General features: G+C 45.5%; 1 protein-coding gene across 1 annotated transcript; it reads right to left on the reverse strand.

The window, feature by feature from the left end:
- Positions 1–2929: 2929 nt before the first annotated feature.
- LOC120698286 (L-gulonolactone oxidase 3-like) lies at positions 2930–7767 on the reverse strand. The gene is made up of 2 exons (XM_039981825.1): positions 6875–7767; positions 2930–4118 (listed from the first exon to the last, which is right to left on the reverse strand). The coding sequence occupies exons 1-2, from the start codon at positions 7556–7558 to the stop codon at positions 3042–3044; spliced, it is 1761 nt and encodes a 586-aa protein (XP_039837759.1). The 5' UTR covers positions 7559–7767; the 3' UTR covers positions 2930–3041.
- Between the last annotated feature and the right edge of the window lie 15734 nt (positions 7768–23501).

A 23501-nucleotide genomic window follows, 5' to 3' on the forward strand; every position in this document is an offset into this window, starting at 1 on the left:
CTACTTCGGGCTCTTCCATGGGAATATTGTCATCGAATGCACCGATTCCAGCATTCCCGGAAAAGTGGTCGTCAAAATCTTCTTCTTCATTGTCTTCCATGGTAACCCCCTGTTCTCCGTGCTTCGTCCAACAAACATACTTCTCCATGAAACCATTTGCGAAAATGTGGCTGTGTAGGATTCTTGAAGATGAGTAATCCTTGTTATTGTTGCAATGAACACACGGGCAACACATAAAACCATTCTGCTTGTTTGCCTCAGCCACAGACAAAAAATAATGCAGGCCATCAATGAATTCTTTCGAACGTCGGTCAGCATTGTACATCCATTGACGGTCCATATGCATTTTAAATAAACCGATTTGAATTCTTTACACGTATCGAATAAATAAAATATATCAAACCTAAATTAAACTAAATGTAACATAACATGAATAATTAAAATATATGCAACATCCATCATACATCTTGATTAATTAAAAGGAGTATTTAATCCATTACAGAACTTAACAAAGGAGTACTATACATGAAACTTAAAAATTCGGACAACAACACATAGGTTTTCAACCGTCCTTGCGTTGGAACTCAGAATGCTCTAACGGATTTCTTGCTGGCGCAGAAGAAGATGGCGGAGCTGAAACCTCCGAGTTTGGTGGTGACGAACCGTAACGCCGCAATAAATCCTCAAGATCAAACGGAGGTTCCTCGCCCCTTGTCATGCATTCTCTATATTCTTTTTCCAAATAACAGAGCGCTGCCCTATGAAAAGCACTAGGTTTTTTGGACCGACGACCTACTCGAGTTGTGCCCTTTTCTCCAGAAGGACAACGATCACCCCCACCGGCGCCACTCCCTCCAGCTGCTGAAGCCATATTTTACTGAAAAATACCTTTATTTTCCACAAAATTATAAATTCTTACCATTACAATGCAAAAATTATTTACTATTACAATTACAATGATCAGATTAATAACTCTTGCAAATAACAATGAAATCATATAAAAAAGACAAAAGGTATCATTAATTGAAAGAAATCTCTAATTAATTGAAAGAAATCTCTATAACTTCTAATTACTTTGACACCCTTCAGTACCAGGAGTACACTCTTTTCAATATCCAGAAACCCTCTAGAAAAAAATAAACTTTTATTTCTAAAAATGTATATGTCAGTAACCTCAACCCTGCGGTGATGACACTGCCTTTCGGGGAGACACGGTGCGGTACAAGGATGTCACCAATCGGCCAGTCGCAGCACCAACATTTACGATTAATAGGCACAACACTTGGCACAGGCAGCGTACTCGTTGATATGCTCTCAGTACAACAACGGCCATGCTGACTGCATCAAATGATGTCTTCTTATCAATCAGAAGTGCTGGTGATGCGACCAACCGATTCGCGACGTCCTTATAGCGCATCGTGTATCCCCGAAAGGTAGTGCCATCACCGTTGGATGGAGATTAACGACGTATACTTGTTTCGAAATAAAGATTTTTTTAGCTTCTAGATGGTTTCAATGTGAGCCTGAATAAATACATCACTAGAGTGTCAAAATAATCCATTCATAATACAAAAAATTCTAATATACTCATTTCATTAATTCATTCATGAATACAAAAATCAACTATCCACAATATGGTCATATAAACAAGTACATCACATGAAGTGTCTACACTCATTCTAAAAATTTCTACTATCCACATATTCATCTAAATCTAAAACAAAACCACACCTACATATGCAATCTAGCTAAATGTCTAAGAAATGAGCTAGCTATACATTTTCTCTATTTCTAAAGCATAAAATGAGCTATACAAGCCAAGGAAGAAGAGAAAAACAAGCCCCAAACCTTTAGCGCTGATGGATGGACGGGGAATCAAAGATCTTCACAAATGTGGTGAAGAAATGAGCAAGAACTCTCTCCCGAGCCAAGAACAGCAAGAAACAAGTGAGCTGAATGGCTCGGGCGGGGGGAGAGGGAAGGGGATAAGGGGGCTAAGGCCTTTTGTCCCGGTTGGAGACACCAACCGGGACAAAAGGGGGGCATTTTATCTCGGTTGGTGGCTCCAACCGGGACAAAAGGCCCGCGCAACCTTTTTGTCCCGGTTGGAGCCACCAACCGGAATAAAATGCCACCCTTTTGTCCCGGTTAGTGTCTCCAACCGGGACAAAAGGCCCCTGTCCCCCCGCTGGCCCGTCTAGCCGTTGGACCCGGGACATAAGCCACCTATTGTCCCGAACCCAAAAACTGCCGAGACAAATGGACTGGAACAAAGGCCTATTCTGTAGTAGTGCTCCTTCGGTCCGCCCGAGTCCGAGCTGCACCAACATTTAGGAGGTTTTGCCGCAGGATCCTTATCGCAGCCGTAATTGACTTGGAGAGAGATGGAATCGATGGGAGAGGGTCAAAATCAACTTCGAGAGGTTCAAAAATCCACAAATCAATTTGGAGAGAGATGGTATTTCCCACCCATCCCATCCACAGCTAGGAGTGGTAATAGGCCATGGTCCTAGTGGTCTCTTCACAATTCAACACGACTCTTAAATTTTTTTAGCTCAAAATTATATAAAATTAGAGCCCGACTCTCAGATTTTCTAGATCAAAATCTAAAGCCCTTTACCACCCCTATCCACAGTGGCGACCCCCTCTCCCATCCCATCCCACCCCTCCCGTTGCACCTCTTGGCCACCTAGGTTCCATTTTTGGGCATATCCCTAGCATCCGCAACCGCGAGCGTGGTGTTAGGGTTAGGCGCAGTCTGGCGGTGCTTGTTGCTTTGCCACACCGGTTCCTATTGTGCCGCCACCTGCCCTTGCTGTTGTGCCACAGCCTCCCCTTGCTGTTGAGCCCCCGCTCGTAGTCGACCATGTGAGTAGTCTTCCTCTGATTCTGTTAGTTGGTCACGTATGCCTCGCAGTACGCTTGAAAGTGAAAATAGAGATGCAGTATTATTATCCACACTGCACATTGCAGACAGGCTTTTGGTAAATCGCTACACCAAAGAATCAATCAGATGAGGAGGGTTGGCAAACCGACAAGTTTCACTGATTCTGCGACACCGAGTACCTGCACACCCTGGCCTCTGCGAACACAAGCCCCTGCCTGCAGTAGTACCCCTGCCCGGGGCTGCAATGCTTGTCCTCCGAGCACACGCACCGGCCGTCGAGCGCGCACCCGTCGCCCCTGTCCGTCTCCACCCCGCCGACGACCTCGTCGGACCACGGGCTGTCGAACAGCCCCCGCGGGTCCAGCCGCCGCTTCGCCGCCGCGAACAGCCCCCACCGCGGGTACTTCCCCTGCACGCCGGCGAACGCCACGAGCCGGTTCTTGGCCCAGTGCGGCCTGGCGCCGTGCTTGACGAACGCCAGCTGCTCCACCTCCTCCCACACGTCCTCGCCCAGCCGCGGCCCCGCCGGGTCCGACGCGCGGTAGTAGTTGAAGTCCACCACCACCGAGTCCTCCGGCTGCCCCAGGTGCGCCGCCGACGCCTTCACGAACCGGACCAGGAGGCCGTTGTACACGTCCACGCCGCAGAGGCTCTCGGCGCCGGCCGCGTCGCGCAGGCGCTTCACGTCGAGGGCGAAGTCCCGGAACCGCGCCGGCGAGAAGATCGCCGTGGACTCGTAGAAGGAGATGCCGTGGAACCGCGGGTCCCACCCGCACGCGCCGAGCAGGTCGGCCGCCGGCGAGCGCGCGCAGGAGCCCGACGTCTGCATCTTCCCCTGGTACCCCACCACGGGGTACCCCGTGAAGAGGAGGCCGTTGTTCTTGAGCCCGTTGCCGACGAGCCGCTTCGCCGCGGACTCCGCCGCCGCCAGCGCGCACTTGCCCCGCACGTTCTTGGACCGCTCCAGCGTGGTCTCCAGCGCCCTGAGGGCGGCGTTGGCCGCGATGGGGGTGGCCTGGAAGCCGATGAAGTCGTTCACGCCGTCGCCGGACGCGCTGAGCGGCGCGCGGTCGTCGACGCGGTACATGGCCGTGCGCTGGGACGGGTACCAGGTGATGTCGGCGAACTCGTGGCGCGCCGCGTGGGCGGCGAAGTCGTCCTGGATGGTGGAGTCGTCCCTGTACTCGTAGGTGATGCTCCGCTTGAACCTCGGCTCCAGTGACAGCGTGATCTGCAAACCACCTCGGAGTGAACATGAATGATGATGATACATTTGGAGCTTATGACATTACAAAGCTAACCTGTATCTCTTTTGTATTTAGTTTCTGATTGAAGACAACTCAACTCTTCAAAAGTTGAGGGGGGGGGGGGGGGGGGGGGGAAGAAAAAAACTAAATACTAGCTGAGAGGCCCTGAAATTCCCAACAGAAAGGGCTGTTCTGAAGAAAATGCAGTTGTTTATTTCAATAGATCTCTGAAGTCGATTTATACCATACCAAAATTCACAACCCTTTCATTGTCTTCACCACAGTCCACAGGTAAAGATTAGTATTATAGTGTGCACATTATGTAAATAATGTTAATGTCATAGTGTGACTGCAAGCATTGGAGCGCGTCTTATGCCCTGAAAACTGATTGCACATGTGAACATCGGTTCCAACGATAATTCAGAATTAGAAGACTTCGGATTCTGTTTGGCAGTATAATGAAGGAATGAAGCTCCAGCTGTACTCTGACTGGCTCGATATAAATCTAGAGGATCTTATTCAGAGAACTGGAATCATGTGCCGCTGATTCGTCCCTTGGAGAAAATCTAAAGTAGGCAATCATTTAGAAGTACAGAACGATAATACTATTTTGTAATTATCTTGATCAGTCTAGTGGTTCAGTCAGAGAAGCGAATGTATGAGTATCTATGCACCATGTGATTCATGTAGGGGGGGGGGGGGGGGGAGAAGATAACTTACTCAAAGCTAATCCCTCGCCAGTCTCGCAAAAAGGACAAATAAACGCACTTCTGAATGCAATAACATTTTCGCAGAACGCAGCTGAAGCGTCTTACATTCAGAACTTCAGATAGCAAACACTAATGCCAGCTCCAAGATACGTGGTACCAAAGGAAGGGAAAAGAAAAGAAATGTCTATCAGCTGGCATTGGCACAATTTAATTAAGGTTGAGTAGTTTATTATGGAAAATCTCAACAATCGACTTCATTGTGCTGACAGTATTTGTACATTATTAGCAATATATGTACGATCACGAGGAACACATCACTCATAGTCATAGATTGCGTGTGTGAACTCCTTTGAATGAAAGTAAACTCATCACGTGAACTTGGGATTCTGATTCGCCATCCGACAATTAAAAATAAGGGGAGAGGTTGCTAAGATGCAGAAACGGATCAATCCGTGTTCTAATGCAGTATCCAGGGTGTCTCTTATTCAGAAAACTGGAATGATGAGCAGCTTATGTTTACCACGAAACAATAAAAATACCCTATATGTTTGCTTTGCACACTGAAACAATAGAGTACCAAAAAATTTAGTTAGCTTGCTCGGTGTTCAAGTGCAACCAGAGAACTGAAAATTTATCTATCCGTTGCGTGATTCCAAGAGTCTAGACAAAATGTGGGGCTATTTCTGGCTTTCTGCTATGGACAAGTAGCTAGCTATGATTAAGCAAAGCGTGAATCAATAACATGTTGTTGTACATTTTGCTTCACTAAACGAGCATCACAGGCAAGCATATGTTGGTCTTTTGTTTTCCCTCGCTTTATTTTTTTCTTTGTCCTTGCTTGTTTATAGTAGATTGTTAATGGCGCCTTGACTTTAGTAACTTCGGATTATGTAAGTTGCGCATAAAGTTAGTGTTATGTCAAAAAAAGAAAGATATATCAAATTTTGTTTATTTTGTTAAAGTGATTAGCTAAAATTTGCATGAGCTTGTTGGCGTCTCTTTTTGAGCAGAAAAAGGTAGAGAGGCCTTTTGCCATCTCAAACAAGCAAAACATAGGTGGATTAAGAGTTTGGCATAACCTCCAAATGTTATTTCGGCAACTAATGTCAAATATGATAACTGATAACATCATGTTCAAACTCCTTAGTTTATCATGCAATTTTTGTAGAATATATTTACAGATCCAATAAGTATTCTTAAATTTGTATGATTATTAAAATTTATTTACAAGTTTCAGCCGACATTTCAAATTGAGACCAAAGCGAGTACTAGTGTACTACTGCCTACTATATATCCATCAATCCAAGGAACCAATCAGCAGGTTCGTCAGACCGGCAAGAGGCAGATGAACATTTACTTGAAGTGCCAGGAACCAATCGGTTCCCAACTATTTTGAACACTTTTGTTGGCTAAACACTAATTCCAGTTGTCTCAAATTAGGGCACCCAACGACAATGTGGCCTATGCATTTGCTGCACTTAATTTTGATGAGCAACCACAGCGCATTTGTTAGGTAACAGGATACAATATTTGTTAAGCCAATCAATGTTGTATAATATGAGTTGTTAAAAGTAGATACCTTTTGTTTGTGTATGCTTTCGCATATATCGTTTTCATACAGAATAGAAGAATATCACAATACTTACTAATCGTGGAGGTATATGCAGCAGTTTTGGTTTTCGTTTTGCTCGGCTTATCTTGTTTTGCAATTCATTGCACTGGATGTTGATAATTTCCTTCTGTAGTTTATGAATATTATGACAATATAATTCGAATTGTAAAGTCTTTATGTTTTGTTTAAATTATCTTCAATTAATAGTTATTCAGTAATGGTTATTTAAAAAAAATTATCTGCTTTCTACAGGTGTAGAATTGCGCCTATCAGGCTCAAATAAGTCAAAATATGAAAAGAATAACGCAGACTGTTTTGAATGCGGAATGAAACATGTCCCTTTTTTCGTGGAGGAAACAGACATGGTTTGCGAGAATCCGTAAGATATGGTGACGATGACATTTTGATCGCTAGTTACCTTGGTGACGACCCCAAGCAGTCCGAGGGAGACGAGCGCGGCGGGGAAGAGCTCGTCGCCCCTGCGCAGCGGCAGGACGGTGGCCCAGCCGTCGGCCTCGCCGGCGGGCGCGACGAGCCTGAGGCCCACCACGTGGTCGTGCACGGCGCCGCCCCGCCCCCACCACGAGCTGCCGTGGGACCCCGTGCTCACAAGCCCGCCCACGCTGACGCCCTCCCAGTAGGGCGCCGCCGCGAGGCTGAGCCCGCGCGCCTCCGCCGCGTCGATGACGGCCCGCAGCGGCGCGCCGGCGTCCGCGGTCACCGTCCGCGCCGCGGCGTCCACCTCCACGCCCGCCAGCCTCGCCGTGCTGATGAGCAGGGTGCTTGCGTTCCCGCCGCCGCCGCCGCCGGGGCAGGCGAGCTTGGGGATGGTGTGCGCGAAGCCGCTGACGACCTTGACGCGGGCACCGGCGGCGCTGGCGCGCGCCACGGCCGCGACCACCTCCGGCTCCGACGCCGGGTACGCGACGGCGGACACGGGGCAGTCAGCGCGGTCGCTGGACCACGCGCCGTAGGCGTTGGACAGCACGCAGCCGCCGCCGGTGGCGCAGCGCACCGGCGGGCGCGGCGGCAGCGCGAGCGCCGGCGCCGGGGCGTGGCCGGACAGCAGGAGGAGGAAGAGGAGGAGAAAGGTGGCGCGCATTTTCCTGTTGTTTTCTACGCGAGTGCGCCTTTGCTTGGTGCGCGGGTGTGTTTTCTTGGACACGGAGGAGGGGAGGAGAGGAGGCTTTGCTTCGTGCCGGATGCTGCTCTGCCTGCCAAGCGACGCTTCCTTGGGGTGGTTGGGTGGAAAGCTTCTTCTGCCGAGATTTGGCTTACAAGGATTGGCGATTCGGCGGAGGGCTCGTTTCTTTAAAATGTATAGAGTTCAGGGCCTCGATTGCTCCGATCCGTTCTGCAGATGGTAAGAGAAGATAATCGCCTGCCTGTCGTCAATCTGGAATGCTACCAGCTAGTTATGGTAATCAATATGGACCATAACAATTAACAAGAATGAAATGGAATTACAGCTAAAAGTTGATGATTGAAAAAACAATGCGAAAAAGGAGTCTAAAAATCGATGTGACTACAGCAGCAATCCGAAAATTGATTGGGACTCCAATGAATGAGGGCATATTAGAAAAAAATTCATCAAATGCTTCCTAATTCACGTTTTTTCCCCCTCTTGGCAACACACTCATTTCAGGATTCAGAAGATCTCGGAGATCTCGAGCGTTACAAAACAAGAGGCTCGTGCTCGCGCTCGTGCCCAGGTAGAGAACAAAGGCCAAGTGGTGGCGCACACTCGGACCACTCCGTTTTACTGTATTTGACTACCCTGTACGATTCTCTATGTTAGTAGATTGTTTCTTATATTTTTGGTTCCGTGGATTGATAAATCTTGGGGGAATACTTTAAGGGAAAAGCTATACGATCCCGTGCGCTTGCGGTATATAAATTGGGGCGCTAAGGAGCGTCAACACCAGCGCTCATCTCCAGCAGTTCCTGGAGCTCTGCAGTACTTTTGTTATCAAGGGTGTATCGCAAGATGCTATCCGGCTCCGTCTGTTTCCGTTCTCTCTCTTGGGGACAGCAAAGCAATGGTTTTATGCTAACAAGGCTACTGTATAAACTTGGGACAAATGTGCCAAGGCGTTCCTCTCGAAGTTCTTCCCGTCGGGCAAAACCAATGCTCTTCGTGGTCGGATTTCGAACTTCCAGCAGGCATCAAATGAGTCAATTCCGAAGCCTTGGGAGAGGCTTCCAGAGTACATTCTAGCGTGTCTATACCATGGAATGGATAATTGGCTCATTCTACAGAACTTTTACAACGGGTTGACATAGTCATCCCGTGATCATGTGGATGCCGCTGCGGGTGGAGCTTTCTTCTCGCTAAACATTGAAAGAGCTACATCATTGATCGAGAAGATGGTTTCCAACCAAGGTTGGAGCGATGATCGCCTCCAACCGCGCTAGCGAGTTAAGGAGGCTGACATGCTCGCTACGAAGATTGATCTCCTCCTCAAGAAATTTGAGGACTATTCCCAGGATAAGGCTCAATTGCAAACACTTCAAGTCTTGGAGACTCGCATGACGTGCGAGGTCTGCGGGAATGTTGGACATTCGGGCAATAATTGCCTAGAAACCCAAGAAGAAGCTCTATTCCTCAATGCCAGCAATGGGTTTCGTCCACAAGAAGGTCAGGGGTGGAATCAACCATGCCCATACTACCAAGGAGGTAATGGGAATTCGAATTCTTTCGGTCCTAACCAGCCTACCTTGAGAGATCTTGTCTACGACCAAGCGAAGATCAATGAGTCCCTTCAAAAGAAGTTGGCCGCTAAAGACAAATCCATGGAGACTATCCATGCCAAGATGGACGGATTCTCCACGGCTATGAAGAACCAGCTGAGTTTCAATAAGGCGCTAGAAACTCAATTGGCTCAACTAGCTGCTGCTACACCTGCTGCTGAACTAGGGAAGATTCTGGGGAACCCGAATCAACTCTAGAAAGCGCAAATGTCATCAATGCTATGTGGAAAGAGTCACTTAGCAGGACACCCCTCAGCTATGCAGAAAAGCTCACACGCCCAAGAAAAGGTGTGTGGGACGAGTTAGCAGCCACAATAAGAGAAGATCTCGGAACCCCAGTGATCAGTTGCTCAATCATTGACTATGAATTTGATCACGCCCTTTGTGACCTTGGAGCCAGCATCAACATTATGCCCAAGGTAACTTTCGAGAAGCTAGACTATCCATCAATTTCCCCTACCACTGTGTGTGTTCAGCTGGCGGATTCCACGATAAGATATCCAGAAGGAGTTGTGGAAAGGTTAATGGTAAAGATCAAGAATACCTACATATTAGTGGACTTTGTAGTCCTTGATATGGAAGGAGATCTTGGAATTCTGCTCATACTTGGGCGACCATTCCTCAAGGATACAAATGCCAGAATTGATGTGGGGACAAGAAGAATCAGCCTCCGTATCATGGGAGAGACTATAAAATTCAAGTTCCAGAACAAAAGGGAGGTATTCCTGATTTATGAGGATAGAGAGAAACAAGGGCTATGGGCAGAGCCAGGTTGGGATGATCAAGATTATCATCCCCCTTCCAATCCAGCTTGGGAGGATTGGGAAATTCATACTCCACCAACCGAGCCAGTGAAAGACGACCAGAAGATCCCTGACTTCATCACCAACACAGTATGGGAAGATCTGGAAATTGTCTATCCTGCATCCGAGAATCCTGTTCCTGTGCCGCCTACACCACCTAAGAAGACCAAGAAGATGTGGCGCAAGAAGAAAAAGACGTCATCGACCGCTACTACTTCTCCAGGTACGGACGAAACGACCTCAACCTGATCAGGTATGGAAAAAGATCCTGCTTTTTGGACCCTAAACCAAGAGCTAGCTTGGGGGAGGTTCCCTCCCCTAAGTCAACTGTATCCCTTTATTTGCTTTCAATAAAATTTGATAAAAACTTTCAAAAACAAAATAAAAATTTACTGCTTTATTTCCCTTTTTCATGATGTGCGGTAAGAATGTTTTAACTCCTTTTGATAAGTTGAAAGGATGAGTTTTGCTTTGCTCTATCATGTCTGTTGTGCCTAGTTTGAAAATAAGTGTTCTCTTGAGTTTAAATCTACTGGTTATGCAAATATCTTGTCAATGAACTTGAAAGTTCCGTGGGTTGCATATGCTTGATTCAAGTCTAAGTTGTTGCGAGTTTAGATATGGTAAATAAGATTGTGTAAGCTTATTCTAGTGATGCTTGAAGTCTGGAGTTTTTTTCAAAAAAATTCTAAAAGAGGCAAGTTCCCTAGCGATATGCAAAGTCCTACCAGAGCCATATGTCGTATTCCATGAGAAACCCTTTACACATATGCTGCTTGATATTCTGTTTAGTTTTGTCAAATTGTGTGATCCTAGAGAGATGCTTTTCATGCTTTCTCGATCATAAGCACGTACACGTCCCATCCAATTGCTACATTCCTACACTGGAAATTGGCACCACCACCCATTCATTCCACATAATAAGTGCTCCATGTCTTGGTAACCTCTCTCATAGAACATCCCTGAAATAAAATAAAGTCAGATTATGGTTGCCCCAAAAAGAGAAAAGATGGCATGCCAAAGAAGCATGACCCCCAAAAAAAGAGAGAGAGAGAAAAAAAAGGGCTAGCCATGTCTCAAAAAAAAAGGAAAGAGACATAGGGATGATTCGAGAGAGAAAAGCCATTACCTCAAGGAGTAAGTCATATCCATCCATCCACTCATACGCTTGCACCTTTTGATCGAGATTGCATGACTTGTTTCTCCATGGATCCTCTCTTTGACTTTACAATAAATAGAATACAAGTATGCCCTGTTCTTATCCTACCTTGAGCTCCATAAAGGCTTGTAGTAGTAGGGAAGATCAAAGGCAGATACTGCCCTGGTAAGGAAATACAAGATGAGTGCCTCGAGAGAGTTATCCTGGGAGCTTTGCCATGTTTTCAAAAATTCTTTCAAAAAAAGTATCTCCAGATGGATTGCAGATCTATGAACAAGTAAGTATCACTTTATGCACCATTCTGATTTTCAACAGCCCAAGACAAGGAGATAGCTAAAAAGCCCCATGAAGGAGTAAGGTAATTGAGCAAAGGTATGCTAACCGACTTATTTAAGCTTATAGATGAATCCCTTTACTTCAGACTATGACATGACAGGTAAGGTACGAGTCAAAGTGATTTTCTGATCAACAACCTGATTTATCCTACTTTGCTCGGGACGAGCACAGGACAGCATGGGGGATCTTGTTGACGCTCACTAATGATCATTTCCAGGAGTCAACTTGATCAGAAAATCATGAGAGTTTGCATTTCTTATAGCATCCTTATCCAATAAAGTCCCTAAACCACACTTAACCTTTTAGAATATGCAAGTTATGTTTTCAAGCTAATATGCAGGTTACAAGCACACTTTGGCCCGACATAAAATCACAGAAATTATCAGAGCACCGATTCAGGCTCAGATGGACCAAAAGTGAGGCAAGAACCCAATTCAAGCAAGTCAAGACAGGCCAACCCCAGCGTGGATCAGATAAAGAGGCCCAAGACAGCCCGCCAGAGGAAGTTGGGGGCGATTGGTGGCCCGGGCAGGCCGACCGACCTGGCACGTGAGCCCCACCGCCTCAACAAGGGCACGTGGCACTTCTCCATTGGTCCCTTACGTCGGTTGTGCTAGCTTCACCCCGTGGCTCCCTGCTATAAATACAAGGCTTGGGGGTGGAGAATAGGACACACACACACACCACTCACCTCTCCTCTCTTGCATTCCTTGCATAGTCTTTAGGCTTAGTGGAGTTTAGGAGAAGTCTAGGAGTTATCGAGTCGCCGGTGTTGCTCGAGAGTCTGGTATGAGTTAATCTCTAGCTCTCTCTTGTAATATTCGGTTGTTTGTAATAGAATTAGACTATGGTTACCGATATCTACTTGAAGTATATTCTGAGTTATCGAGTATATGCTTCTTGTCATGGTTGCGTTATCATTCTATGCTTGCATTGTATGATCGCCCTGTGTTGGAGATGGTTAGTCTTTTGTTCTTAGAACTCTATCAACTGCTCCAGTATTCGTATGATTGCTCTAGTGTGATGTCTGTCCATCCGGAGGGTGGGGGCTCCGCGTGGGACACTAGAGTATCCCATACTAGTGTAGACATGGTGTCTAGATTAGCTAAGTGTTGCTGGATGTCAACTATACCCACGGTTTGTAGAGGTAGCCGGCATGTGGTGACAGCCCTGTCCGAGCTTTTTAGTAATCCTCCACATTCGATATGGGGGGTAGGAGGTACATAAAGTCACCGGGGTGTACGGGCTCCTCCTGTTACTTCGATAGCGATCTCCCTATTGTGTAGTTTAATCTCTTACGAGCTAACTAATGAGAAAGTGTACATATAGCTAGCCTAGCAAAACTAACTCGAGCTCTAACTTTTACCTTGCTCCTGGCCTAAAGTAATCTTTATTCTTTTATCCAAGATAGTAGTTTGTGTGTGTGTCACACTACCTCCTACCATGTTATTATCTTACCCCTGTTTATGCATAAGAATATCCAATTTAGATAGAGCTCACCAACTGATCTACATATTCTCTCACTCATCGCCTTCCCCGCGGAAATATAAATGACACCCCGGTATACTCCCGGGTAAAATGCTACAACGGTATTCCGTGCGCTTGCGGATCTATTCGTGGTTCATGAAATACTGCCATCCCAAATTGGCGTCTGCGGGCGTCATCGCTAGGTGACGTTGGTAGGTGCCAACAAGCATTTTTGACGCCGTTGCCGGGGAAGGTATAGAGTGAAATATATAGACAGAGTTGTGATCAAAATCGAAATTGGTATTCGCTTGCTAAACAGGCTAACTTGGCTTTGTTTTCTTGTCTTCGTTGATATGAAAATAGGGTAGTGTATGACCGGTTTCGATTTCCCGCAAAACTTTCATTCCGATCCAGAGTCACTTTTGAGGAGGACTCGAGCTCGTCTCGTATCACCTCGGAGATCACCCTTGGTAGTTGATCCAGTCATCGCATCGTCGTCAGCTCCTAGAGCTATGGCCCAGAAGACACTCCGTGATTACTCTGCTCCGTCTGCTAGCCAGGTCCCGACCGGACCCGAGGTTAACACCGGAGGAGAAAATTTCGAGATCAAGACGGGTCTCATTACGATGGTGCAGGCCAGCCCATTTTGTGGCAGGGCCAATGAGGATGCCAGCGCTCATCTCCAGCAGTTCCTGGAGCTCTGCAGTACTTTTGTTATCAAGGGTGTATCACAAGATGCAATCCGGCTCTGTCGGTTTCCGTTTTCTCTCTTGGGGAGAGCGAACCAATGGTTTTATGCTAACAAGGATGTTGTGGATACTTGGGACAAATGTGCCAAGGCATTCCTCTCGAAGTTCTTCCCGACGGGCAAAACTAATGCTCTTCGTGGTCGAATTTCGAACTTCCAGCATGCATCAAATGAGTCAATTCCGGAAGCTTGGGAGAGGCTTCGGGAGTATATTCTAGCATGTCCGCACTATGGAATGGATAATTGGCTCATTCTACAGAATTTCTACAATGAGTTGACACAATCATCCCGGGATCATGTGGATGCCACTACGGGTGGAGCTTTCTTCTCGCTAACCATTGAAAGAGCTACATCATTGATCGAGAAGATGGTTTCCATCCAAGGTTGGAGCGATGATCGCCTCCAACCGTGCCAGCGAGGTATGTACTCCGTCAAGGAGGCCGACATGCTCGCTATGCAGATTGATCTCCTCCTCAAGAAATTTGACGATTATTCAAAAGATAAGGCTCAGATGCAAACACTTCAAGCCTTGGAAACTCGCATGACATACGAGGTCTGCGGGAATGTTGGACATTCGGGCGACAATTGCCCAGAAACCAAAGAAGAAGCTCTATTCCTCAATGGCAATGGGTTTCGTCCACAAGGAGGTCAGGGGTTGAATCAACCATGCCCATATTACCAAGGAGGTAATGGGAATTCGAATTCTTTCGGTCCTAACCAGCCTACTTTGAGAGATCTTGTCTACGGCCAAGCGAAGATCAATGAGTCCCTTCAGAAGAAGTTGGCCGCTACAGACAAATCTATGGAGACCATCCATGCCAAGATGGACGGATTCTCAACTGCTATGAGGAACCAGCTGAGTTTCAAAAAAGCGCTAGAAACTCAATTGACTCAACTAGCTTCTACTACACCTGCTGCTGAACTAGGGAAGATTTCGGGGGCAACCCGAATCAACTCTAGAAAGCGTGAATGTCATCAATGCTATGTGGAAAGAGCCCCTTAGCAGGACATCCCTCAGCTATGCAGAGAAGCTCACATGCCCAAAAAGAGGTGCGTAGGGCGAGTTGGCAGCCACAATAAGAGAAGATCCCGGAACCCCAGTGATCAGCTGCTCAATCTTTGATTATGAATTTGATCACGCCCTTTGTGACCTTGGAGCCAGCGTTAACATCATGCTCATGGTGACTTTCGAGAAGCTAGGCTATCCATCAATTTCCCCTACCACTATGTGTGTTTAGACGGCAGATTCCACGATAAGATATCCAGAAGGAGTTGTGGAAAGGTTAATGGTAAAAGTCAAGAATACCTACATATTGGTGGACTTCGTAGTCCTTGATATGGAAGGAGATCTTGGAATTCCGCTCATACTTGGGTGACCATTCCTCAAGGATGCAAATGCCAGAATTGATGTGGGGAGAGGAAGAATCAGCCTCCGTATCATGGGAAAGACCATGAAATTTAAATTCCAAAACAAGAAAGAGGTATTCCTGATTCATGAGGATAGTAAGAAACAAGGGCTATGGGCAGAGCCCGATTGGGATGATCAAGACAATCACCCCTCTTCCAAGCCAGCTTGGGAGGATTGGGAAATTCATACTCCACCAACCGAGCCAGTGGAAGATGATCAAAAGATCTCTGATTTCATCACCAATACAGTATGGGAAAATCTGGAAATCATCTATCCAACATCCGAGGATCCTGTTCCTGCGCTGCCTACACCACCAAAGAAGACCAAGAAGGTGTGGCGCAAGAAGAACAAGACGTTATCGACCACTACTACCTCTCCAGGTACGGACGAAATGACCTCAACCTGATCAGGTATGGAGAAAGGTCCTGCTTTTTGATCCTAAACTAAGAGCTAGCTTGGGAGAGGTTCCCTCCCCTAAGTCAATTGTATCCCTTTATTTGCTTTCAATAAAAAATTGATAAAACTTCTAAAAACAAAATAAAAAATTTATTGCTTTATTTCCCTTTTCCATGATGCGTGGTAAGAATGTTTTAACTCCCTTTTGATAAGTTGAAAGGATGAGTTTTGCTTTGCTCTATCATGTCTGTTGTGCCTAGTTTGAAAATAAGAGTTCTCTTGAGTTTATATTCATTGGTTATACAAATATGTTGCCAATAAACATGAAAGTTCCGTGGGTTGCATATGCTTGATCCGAGTCTAAGTTGTTGTGAGTTTAGATATGGTAAATAAGGTTATGCAAGCTTGTTCTTGTGATGCTTGAAGTCTGGAGTTGTTTTCGAAAAAAAACTTAAAAGGCAAGTTTCCCAGCGGTATGCAATGTCCTACCAGAGCCATATGTCATATTCCATGAAAAACCCTTATACATATGCTGCTTGATATTCTGTTGAGTTTTGTCAAATTGGGTGACCCTAGTAAGATGCTCTTCATGCTTTCTCGATCATAAGCACGTACACGTCCCATACATTTGCTATAATCCTACACTGGGAATTAGCACCACAATCCATTCCACATCAATAAATGCTCCATGTCTCGGTGATCTCTCTCGTAGAACATCCCTGAAATAAAATAAAAGTCAGATTATGGTTGCCCAAAAAAGAAGAGAAAAGATGACATGCCAAAGAAGCATGACCCAAAAAAAGGAGAGAAAAAGGGGGTAACCATGTCTCAAAAAAGAAAAAGAAAAAGAGAGAGAGACAGGGATGATTCGAGAGAGAAAAGCCATTACCTCAAGGAGTAAGCCATATTCATCCATCTATCCATCCATTCATACACTTGCACCTTTTGATCGAGATTGCATGACTTGTTTCTCCATGGATCCTCTTTTTGACTTTACAATAAATAGAATACAAGTGTGCCCTGTTCTTATCCTACCTTGAGCTCCACAAAGGCTTGTAGTAGTAGGGAAGATCAAAGGCAAACACTGCCCTGGTAAGGAAATACAAGATGAGTGCCTCGAGAGAGTTATCCTGGAGCTTTGCCATGTTTCAAAAAATCTTTCAAAAAAGTGTCTCCAGATGGATTGAGGATATATGAACAAGTAAGTACTGCTTTATGCACCATTCTAACTCTCAACAGCCCAAGACAAGGAGATAGCTAAAAAGCCCCATGAGGGAGTAAGGTAATTGAGCAAAGGTATGCTAACCAACTTATTTAAGCTTATAGATGAATTCTTTGCTTCAGACTATGACATGACAGGTAAGGTACGAGTCAAAGTGATTTTCTGATCAACAACCTGATTTTTCCTACTTTGCTTAGGACGAGCAAAGGACAGCTTGGGGGATCTTGTTGATGCTCACTAACGACCATTTTCAGGCGTCAACTTGATCAGAAAATCATGAGAGTTTGCATTTCTTACACGCATCCTTATCCAATAAACTTCCTAAATCACACTTTACCTTTTAGAATATGCAAGTTTTGTTTTCAAGCTAATATGCAGGTTACAAGCACACTTTGGCCCGACACAAAATCACAGAAAATATCAGAGTACCGATTTAGGCTCAAATGGACCAAGTGAAGCCCAAGAACTGAAGCAAACCCAACTGGGGCAGGCCGTGCCTCAACTTTAGGACAAGGGGAGACCAAGACAAGCCACTCCAGGAAGTTGGGGCGGTTGGCGGCCCATGCAGGCTAACCGACCTACCTGGTCGGCCGGCCAGGCCCGTGGGCCCCACCGCCTCAACCAAGGCACGTGGCGCTTCCCTGTTGGCTCACAACATCGGTTTGGGGTGCTGCGGCTGGTGGCTCCCTGCTATAAATAGAAGGGGGGTAGAGAATATAACACACACACACACACACACACACACCTCTTCCACTCTTGCATTCCTTGCATAGTCTTTAGGCTTAGTGGAGTTTAGGACAAGTCTAGGAGTCATCGAGTCGCCGGAGTTGCTCGAGAGTCTGGTATGGGTTCATCTCTAGCTCTCTCTTGTAATATTTGATTGTTTGTAATAGAATTAGACTATGGTTACCGATATCTGCTTGAAGTATATTCTGAGTTATCGAGTATATGCTTCTTGTCATGGTTGCGTTATTATTCAATGCTTGCATTGCATGATCTCCCTATGCTGGAGATGATTAGTCTTTTGTTCTTAGAACTCTATCAACTGCTCCAGTATTCGTATGATTGCTCTAGTGTGATGTCTGTCCATCCAGCGGGTGGGGGCTCCACGCGGGACACTAGAGTATCCCTTACTAGTGTAGACATGGTGTCTAGATTAGCTAAGAGTTGCTGGATGTCAACTATACTCATGGTTTGTAGAGGTAGCCGGCAGGTGGTGACAGTCCTGTCTGTGCCTTTTAGTAATCCTCCACGTTCGGTATGGGGGGTAGGAGGTACATAAAGACGCCGGGGTGTACAGGCTCCTCCCGTTCCTTCGATAGCGATCTCCCTGTTGTGTAGTTTAATCTCTGACGAGCTAACTAATGAGAAAGTGTAGATATAGCTAGCCTAGCACAGCTGATTCGAGCTCTGACTTTTACCTTGCTCCCGGCCTAAAGTAACCTTTATTCTTTTATCCAAGAGAGTTGTTTGTGTGTGTGTCACACTACCTCCTACCATGTTATTATCTTTCCCCTGTTTATGCATGAGAATATCCAATCTAGATAGAGCTCACCAACTGATCTATATATTCTCTCACTCATCGCCTTCCCTGCGGAAATATAAATGACACCCCGGTATGCTCCCGGGTAAAATGCTACAGCGGTATTCCGTGCGCTTGCGGATCTATTCGTGGTTCATGAAATACTGCAGTCCCAAATTGGCGTCTGCGGGCGTCATCGCTAGGTGACGTTGGTAGGCGCCAACATTGATGAACTTGATAAGGCCGCAGTGTGTGGTAGCGGTGGTTAAGCATTTGAAAGTACTAGTCACAAGCCGTAAATATGGTACGCGGCAAGCCTAGTAACTGATTGGCCCAGCAAGTGGACTTTAACCCACTCTCTTGTAGTGATAGGAAGTTATATTTTATATGTTGCAACAATCCACAGCATAGAGAGGGTCGGGCTCACTGTAACTGGGGAGAGTGGCCCTGATCCATGAACCGGAATGAGAAGCAAACGGTTGCTTTGGATTGACTCGTCAGTGCTCCAAGCGTGTGTGTTAGGTTTACCCTTGCAAGGTTGGAAATTCGATTCAGAATCGTCCGTTTCTCGCGGATATTGAGACTGCTTGATCCCTTTGCCACATAGAGTAAGAAGTTGAATATTTATGATTCATAATATGGTTGAATGCAAATATATCTTCTACCATATTTGTGTAGATAGGTGCATATCTAGAATGGTTAATACAACTAGATTCTGAAAGCTAAAATTTAACCTTAAGGATTTACTCTTTGTTGCTTTTCAGCAAAAGAAACTCCAGAGCCTTCACAATCCTTTCATGTTTAGTTAAAGGGCTATGTTATACCCTTAGACGGGTCAGTCTTGCTGAGTATTAGTATACTCAGACTTGCTTTTGATAATGTTTTTAGGAGTGCTTTCCAATGATCAAGACATTAGTTCCACTTGACCTAATGCTTTACCTGCTGGCTGGACGATGGAATGGGAACCATCCACCAGCCATGGTTCAGATGAATGATGTCATGTTCGAGCTTATCATGACATCACCCCCACGATGTTTGTATATAGTCATGTTTTACTTTCCGCTGCAGGACCTCTTCTTTATAGTTTGCTTCTATGCCACCTCTTCCTTTGAAATAAAACTGTAAAAGCTCAAGCTTCGACTTGCTAGTTTTGGAACTTTGATGTAAATTATACTCCTTATCTATGTGATGTAAAATATTGTGGAATTGTTGTATCTCTGACTCGCCTTCGTGCGGGATGTATACTTGTATTACGATCCGATATCAAGTGGCTATATCGGGATTTTACCCGAAGGATCATTGATTATACTAGTTGAAGTGCGTTTAGGTGTTTAGTGCACTCGAACTGGTATATTTCAAACTGGTTCTGCCACAGCTGGTATCAGAGCAGGCAAGTATACTCATGATGGTACAACAAACCTTAGAAAGATTTTGAATAAAAAATGTGCTCAACAAAGTGTTTACAAAAATGCGTCGGACTCGTCAAGGATTATGCTTAGATCATAAAGCCCTAGGGTGACATTTTATGGGTATTGTAAGGTGGCTATATGCTAGGTGTTTTCTGCAGGTACACTAAATCCAGTTCGATAAGCTAAGAACGGATAGGATCTATCGACTAGATAATATAGGGAGAGTCGTATCCGTGCCACCGAAATTAACCACGTAAGACCAAAGGTATTTGGCAGTTATTTTTGGTTGTGAGGGTGATAGAACGTGCATGCATTGTTAAAAACTTAAATGTTTGCTTCTTGAGTATCTTTTAAGGACTCTTAGATTGCTTGTGTTAATAGAATGGTGAGTACCTTGTTCTAAAACCTAGTTAACCCTAGGAGAGGTAAATTCTTTGAGTTTAGAACGAGTTTTCCCTTGATCTATTGTTCAAGGAATTCTTAAGTGATCAACTAGCCTTGTTTATAGTTTGATCATTGTGATTCTTTTGAAACTTTACATTTCAATGAATCGTTTTCTACAGCTTTTGTGTCCCTTTTTGGCGATATCTCACCATTTGAATATTTGTTTCAGATGGCTGATGTTCTTGGCATTACTTTGGATGGTGCGGGTCATACCCACACCAATGGACTTCACTGGTAGGGTTTTCCTTGTCTTCTATGGGAATCTCTCCAGCTCTTTTGTTACATGGAGCCGCCGCAGTACGACTGTTACACATATACGGTGGAAGGAGTTGCTCGATGCACTATGAAGATGACCATACCACAGCATCCTTTCTGAGCTCACTGGCAGCCTATAGAGATTGAGGCGTTTGGGTACCGCTTCGCCGACACTATCGAAGCCGCCGCTCTAGAAGCTATCACTACCTTATGTGAGCAGCATCCCAATGAAGTTGCAGAATACCCTATCGACCTTTTCCCGCTGCAGACTACCATGACCCTGAGTGGACATTTAGAGTGGACCATTGTGCACTTGGAAATTCAGCTGGAGATACAGTGCGTATGATGGTCAGATTCATGAATGCCCAACTTCGCCTTCAAGAGTTACAGCATCGCGGCACTATCAACTTGGCTAGTGAGGCACAAGTCACTCACAACAAGTTAGATAGGCACATAGCTCAAGTAGAGGAGCTCCAGGCAGCAGTTACTGCCCGAGATGAGGTGATAGCCCAACACGAGGAGACGATAGGACACCGGGAAGATCAAATCACTGAAAATGATGCCCTTCTCAACCAGCGTAACATAGTAATAGAGTACCTTCAAGAGCAAGTTCAGGACCTCACCTTGGAGCTTAATGACGCTAACACTTTCATTGAGTTTCTCCAAGTGCCACCAGTACCACTTGAAATTACGGAACCACCTACGGGAAATGAAGAAGAAGATCCCGAGGAGATTGAAGGAGTATCTGAACTTGATTCTGAGCATGAAGGTTTAGAGCCCGAAGATCAAAACAGTGACCCTTCTCTCGGCAGCGAGTCTTCAATCGGCAATCTTGATGATTTCTAGATCGTCAATACTTTTGAACTTAACTCTCTTAGGAGTAGAATCATGTACATAGAGAGTGATGTAAGATAGTATGGAGGGAAGCCAACTTGTTGTAACATATCCATCACCATGACTGTAACATAAAGTTTGGAATTAATGGCTTTGTTCTTGTGAAAATCTTGATGTTCTTACTTTTTGAGCTAAATTAGTTGGATAGAGTGTGAGATGTGCATGTTGCTAAAATCAACATCATTCTATTTGCAACTATCCTTGTTTTCTTTCGATAGACTACGTTTTGCATTATGCCATTTAATGATGGAAGCAAATGTAAATCGTAATCGAACGGATATCTTCCATGATTCAGATGGTGGTCTCTATGCGTGGTACCCCGGAGGGATTTAGCCATGGCCAGGCTAGCGGATCTCAGCAACCGCCATCACCACCTCCTAGCTTGGCGGAAGTCATGGCCCTGCAGATTGAGCTGATATGCCAACTAGTACAAGGGCAGTAGAATCAGCCACGCTCTCAGCAGTGAGGACGTGAAGATCATGTTCCCCAAGTAGCGGGCTACCAGGAATTCTTTGGTACCCAGCCCCCATTGTTCCATTAGACGAATGAACCCCTGGACGCAGATGCATGGCTTCGGACCATTGAATCAAAGTTCACCTTACTGCCAGTACCATGCTCGGAAGCAAATAAGACTCTCTTCGCCACCCAGCAGCTACGTGGCACCGCCCGCATCTGGTGGGATAATTATCATGCCATGTTGCCTACCGATCATGTCGTCAACTGGGAAGAGTTTCGGACCGCCTTTAGGGCGCATCATATTCCCGAAGGACTCATGAACCAGAAGATGAATGAGTTCTTGGCATTGACACAAGGAACCCGCACGGTGTTGCAATATGCACAGGTTTTCAACCACCTGTGCCAATATGCGGGCTATCATGCTGATAGTGAGGCCAAGAAGCGGGATCGTTTCCGCCGCGGTCTCAACACCAAACTCCGGGAGCACCTCAATCTTGTCCGCCCTGACAGTTTCAATGAGCTAGTGAATCTAGCTATCACTCAGGACGATTGTATAGCAGCACATCATGCTGAGAAGAAGCGCAAGGCACCGGCTGGACCCTCTGCTGCGCAGCCACCGAGGTATCATTTGGTGTAGAATACCATTCCCAGGGCCCCACCAAGGAATTCGCCATCAGGTAGATGGGTTCTTAGGCCACCTCAACAGCAAGGAGCGGTTAGACCTCCTATGCCCCAACAGCAACAGTCTGGGCAAAGGCCAAATACTCAACAGCCCAGCCGTCCGAATGGTGATAATCGTTGCTTCACTTGCGGAAGTCCTGCACACTTTGCCAGGAATTGTCTCCATAATCAGAAGCCTGCCCAAGGCTAGAATATTAATCAGAACAACCAAGGCAAGGGCAAAAAGAAAGTTATGCAAGTCCGGGATGGGAAGATCAACTTTACTACTCTTGTCGAACTTCCGGAGGGCGCACCAATCATGTCGGGTATATTTTCTATCGATCATAAGCCTACAATTATATTGTTTGATTCTAGTGCAACCCATAGTTTTATCAGTGATAAATTTGGGGCAAGAATAGGATTGGATTCTAATCCTACTAAGACACCATACCTGATTGCCACACCTGGTGGTAAAATAGCTTCCAATCAAATTCTTAGACGGGTGCCAATCCAGTTGGGTAGCAAGTTGATTAAAACCGACTTGATCTCTTTAATTCTAGAAGGTATGGATGTTATCTTGGGTATGGACTGGATGACCCAATATAATGTACTGTTAGATATCCCTTCTCGATCCGTTGAGATCAATTCACCATACCAAGGAACCACTACCCTTTATCTTCCACCACAAGAGTGTATCACTCCTCGTACCTTTGCAATGGAAGGTGTCAAACTAGAAGACAATCTGGTAGTATGTGAATATACGGATGTTTTTCCAGATGACTTCCCTAGACTACCTCCTGATAGAGATATTGAGTTTGTGATTGAGTTACAGCTAGGCACAGCTCCTATCTCTAAAAGACCCTACCGGATGCCACCAAATGTGTTAGCAGAATTGAAAATCCAACTTCAAGACCTTCTAGACAAAGGTTATATTCGACCAAGTGCTTCACCTTAGGGTTGCCCAGCCCTATTCGTGAAGAAAAAGTATGACAATTTGAGGTTATGTGTGGATTATAGACCTCTCAATGCGGTGACAATCAAGAACAAGTATCCTCTTCCCTGCATTGACATCTTATTTGATCAGTTAGCCGGAGCTAAGGTTTTCTCCAAGATTG

Source organism: Panicum virgatum, chromosome 1K, assembly GCF_016808335.1.
Source record: "Panicum virgatum strain AP13 chromosome 1K, P.virgatum_v5, whole genome shotgun sequence".
Classification (NCBI taxonomy): Eukaryota; Viridiplantae; Streptophyta; class Magnoliopsida; order Poales; family Poaceae; genus Panicum; species Panicum virgatum.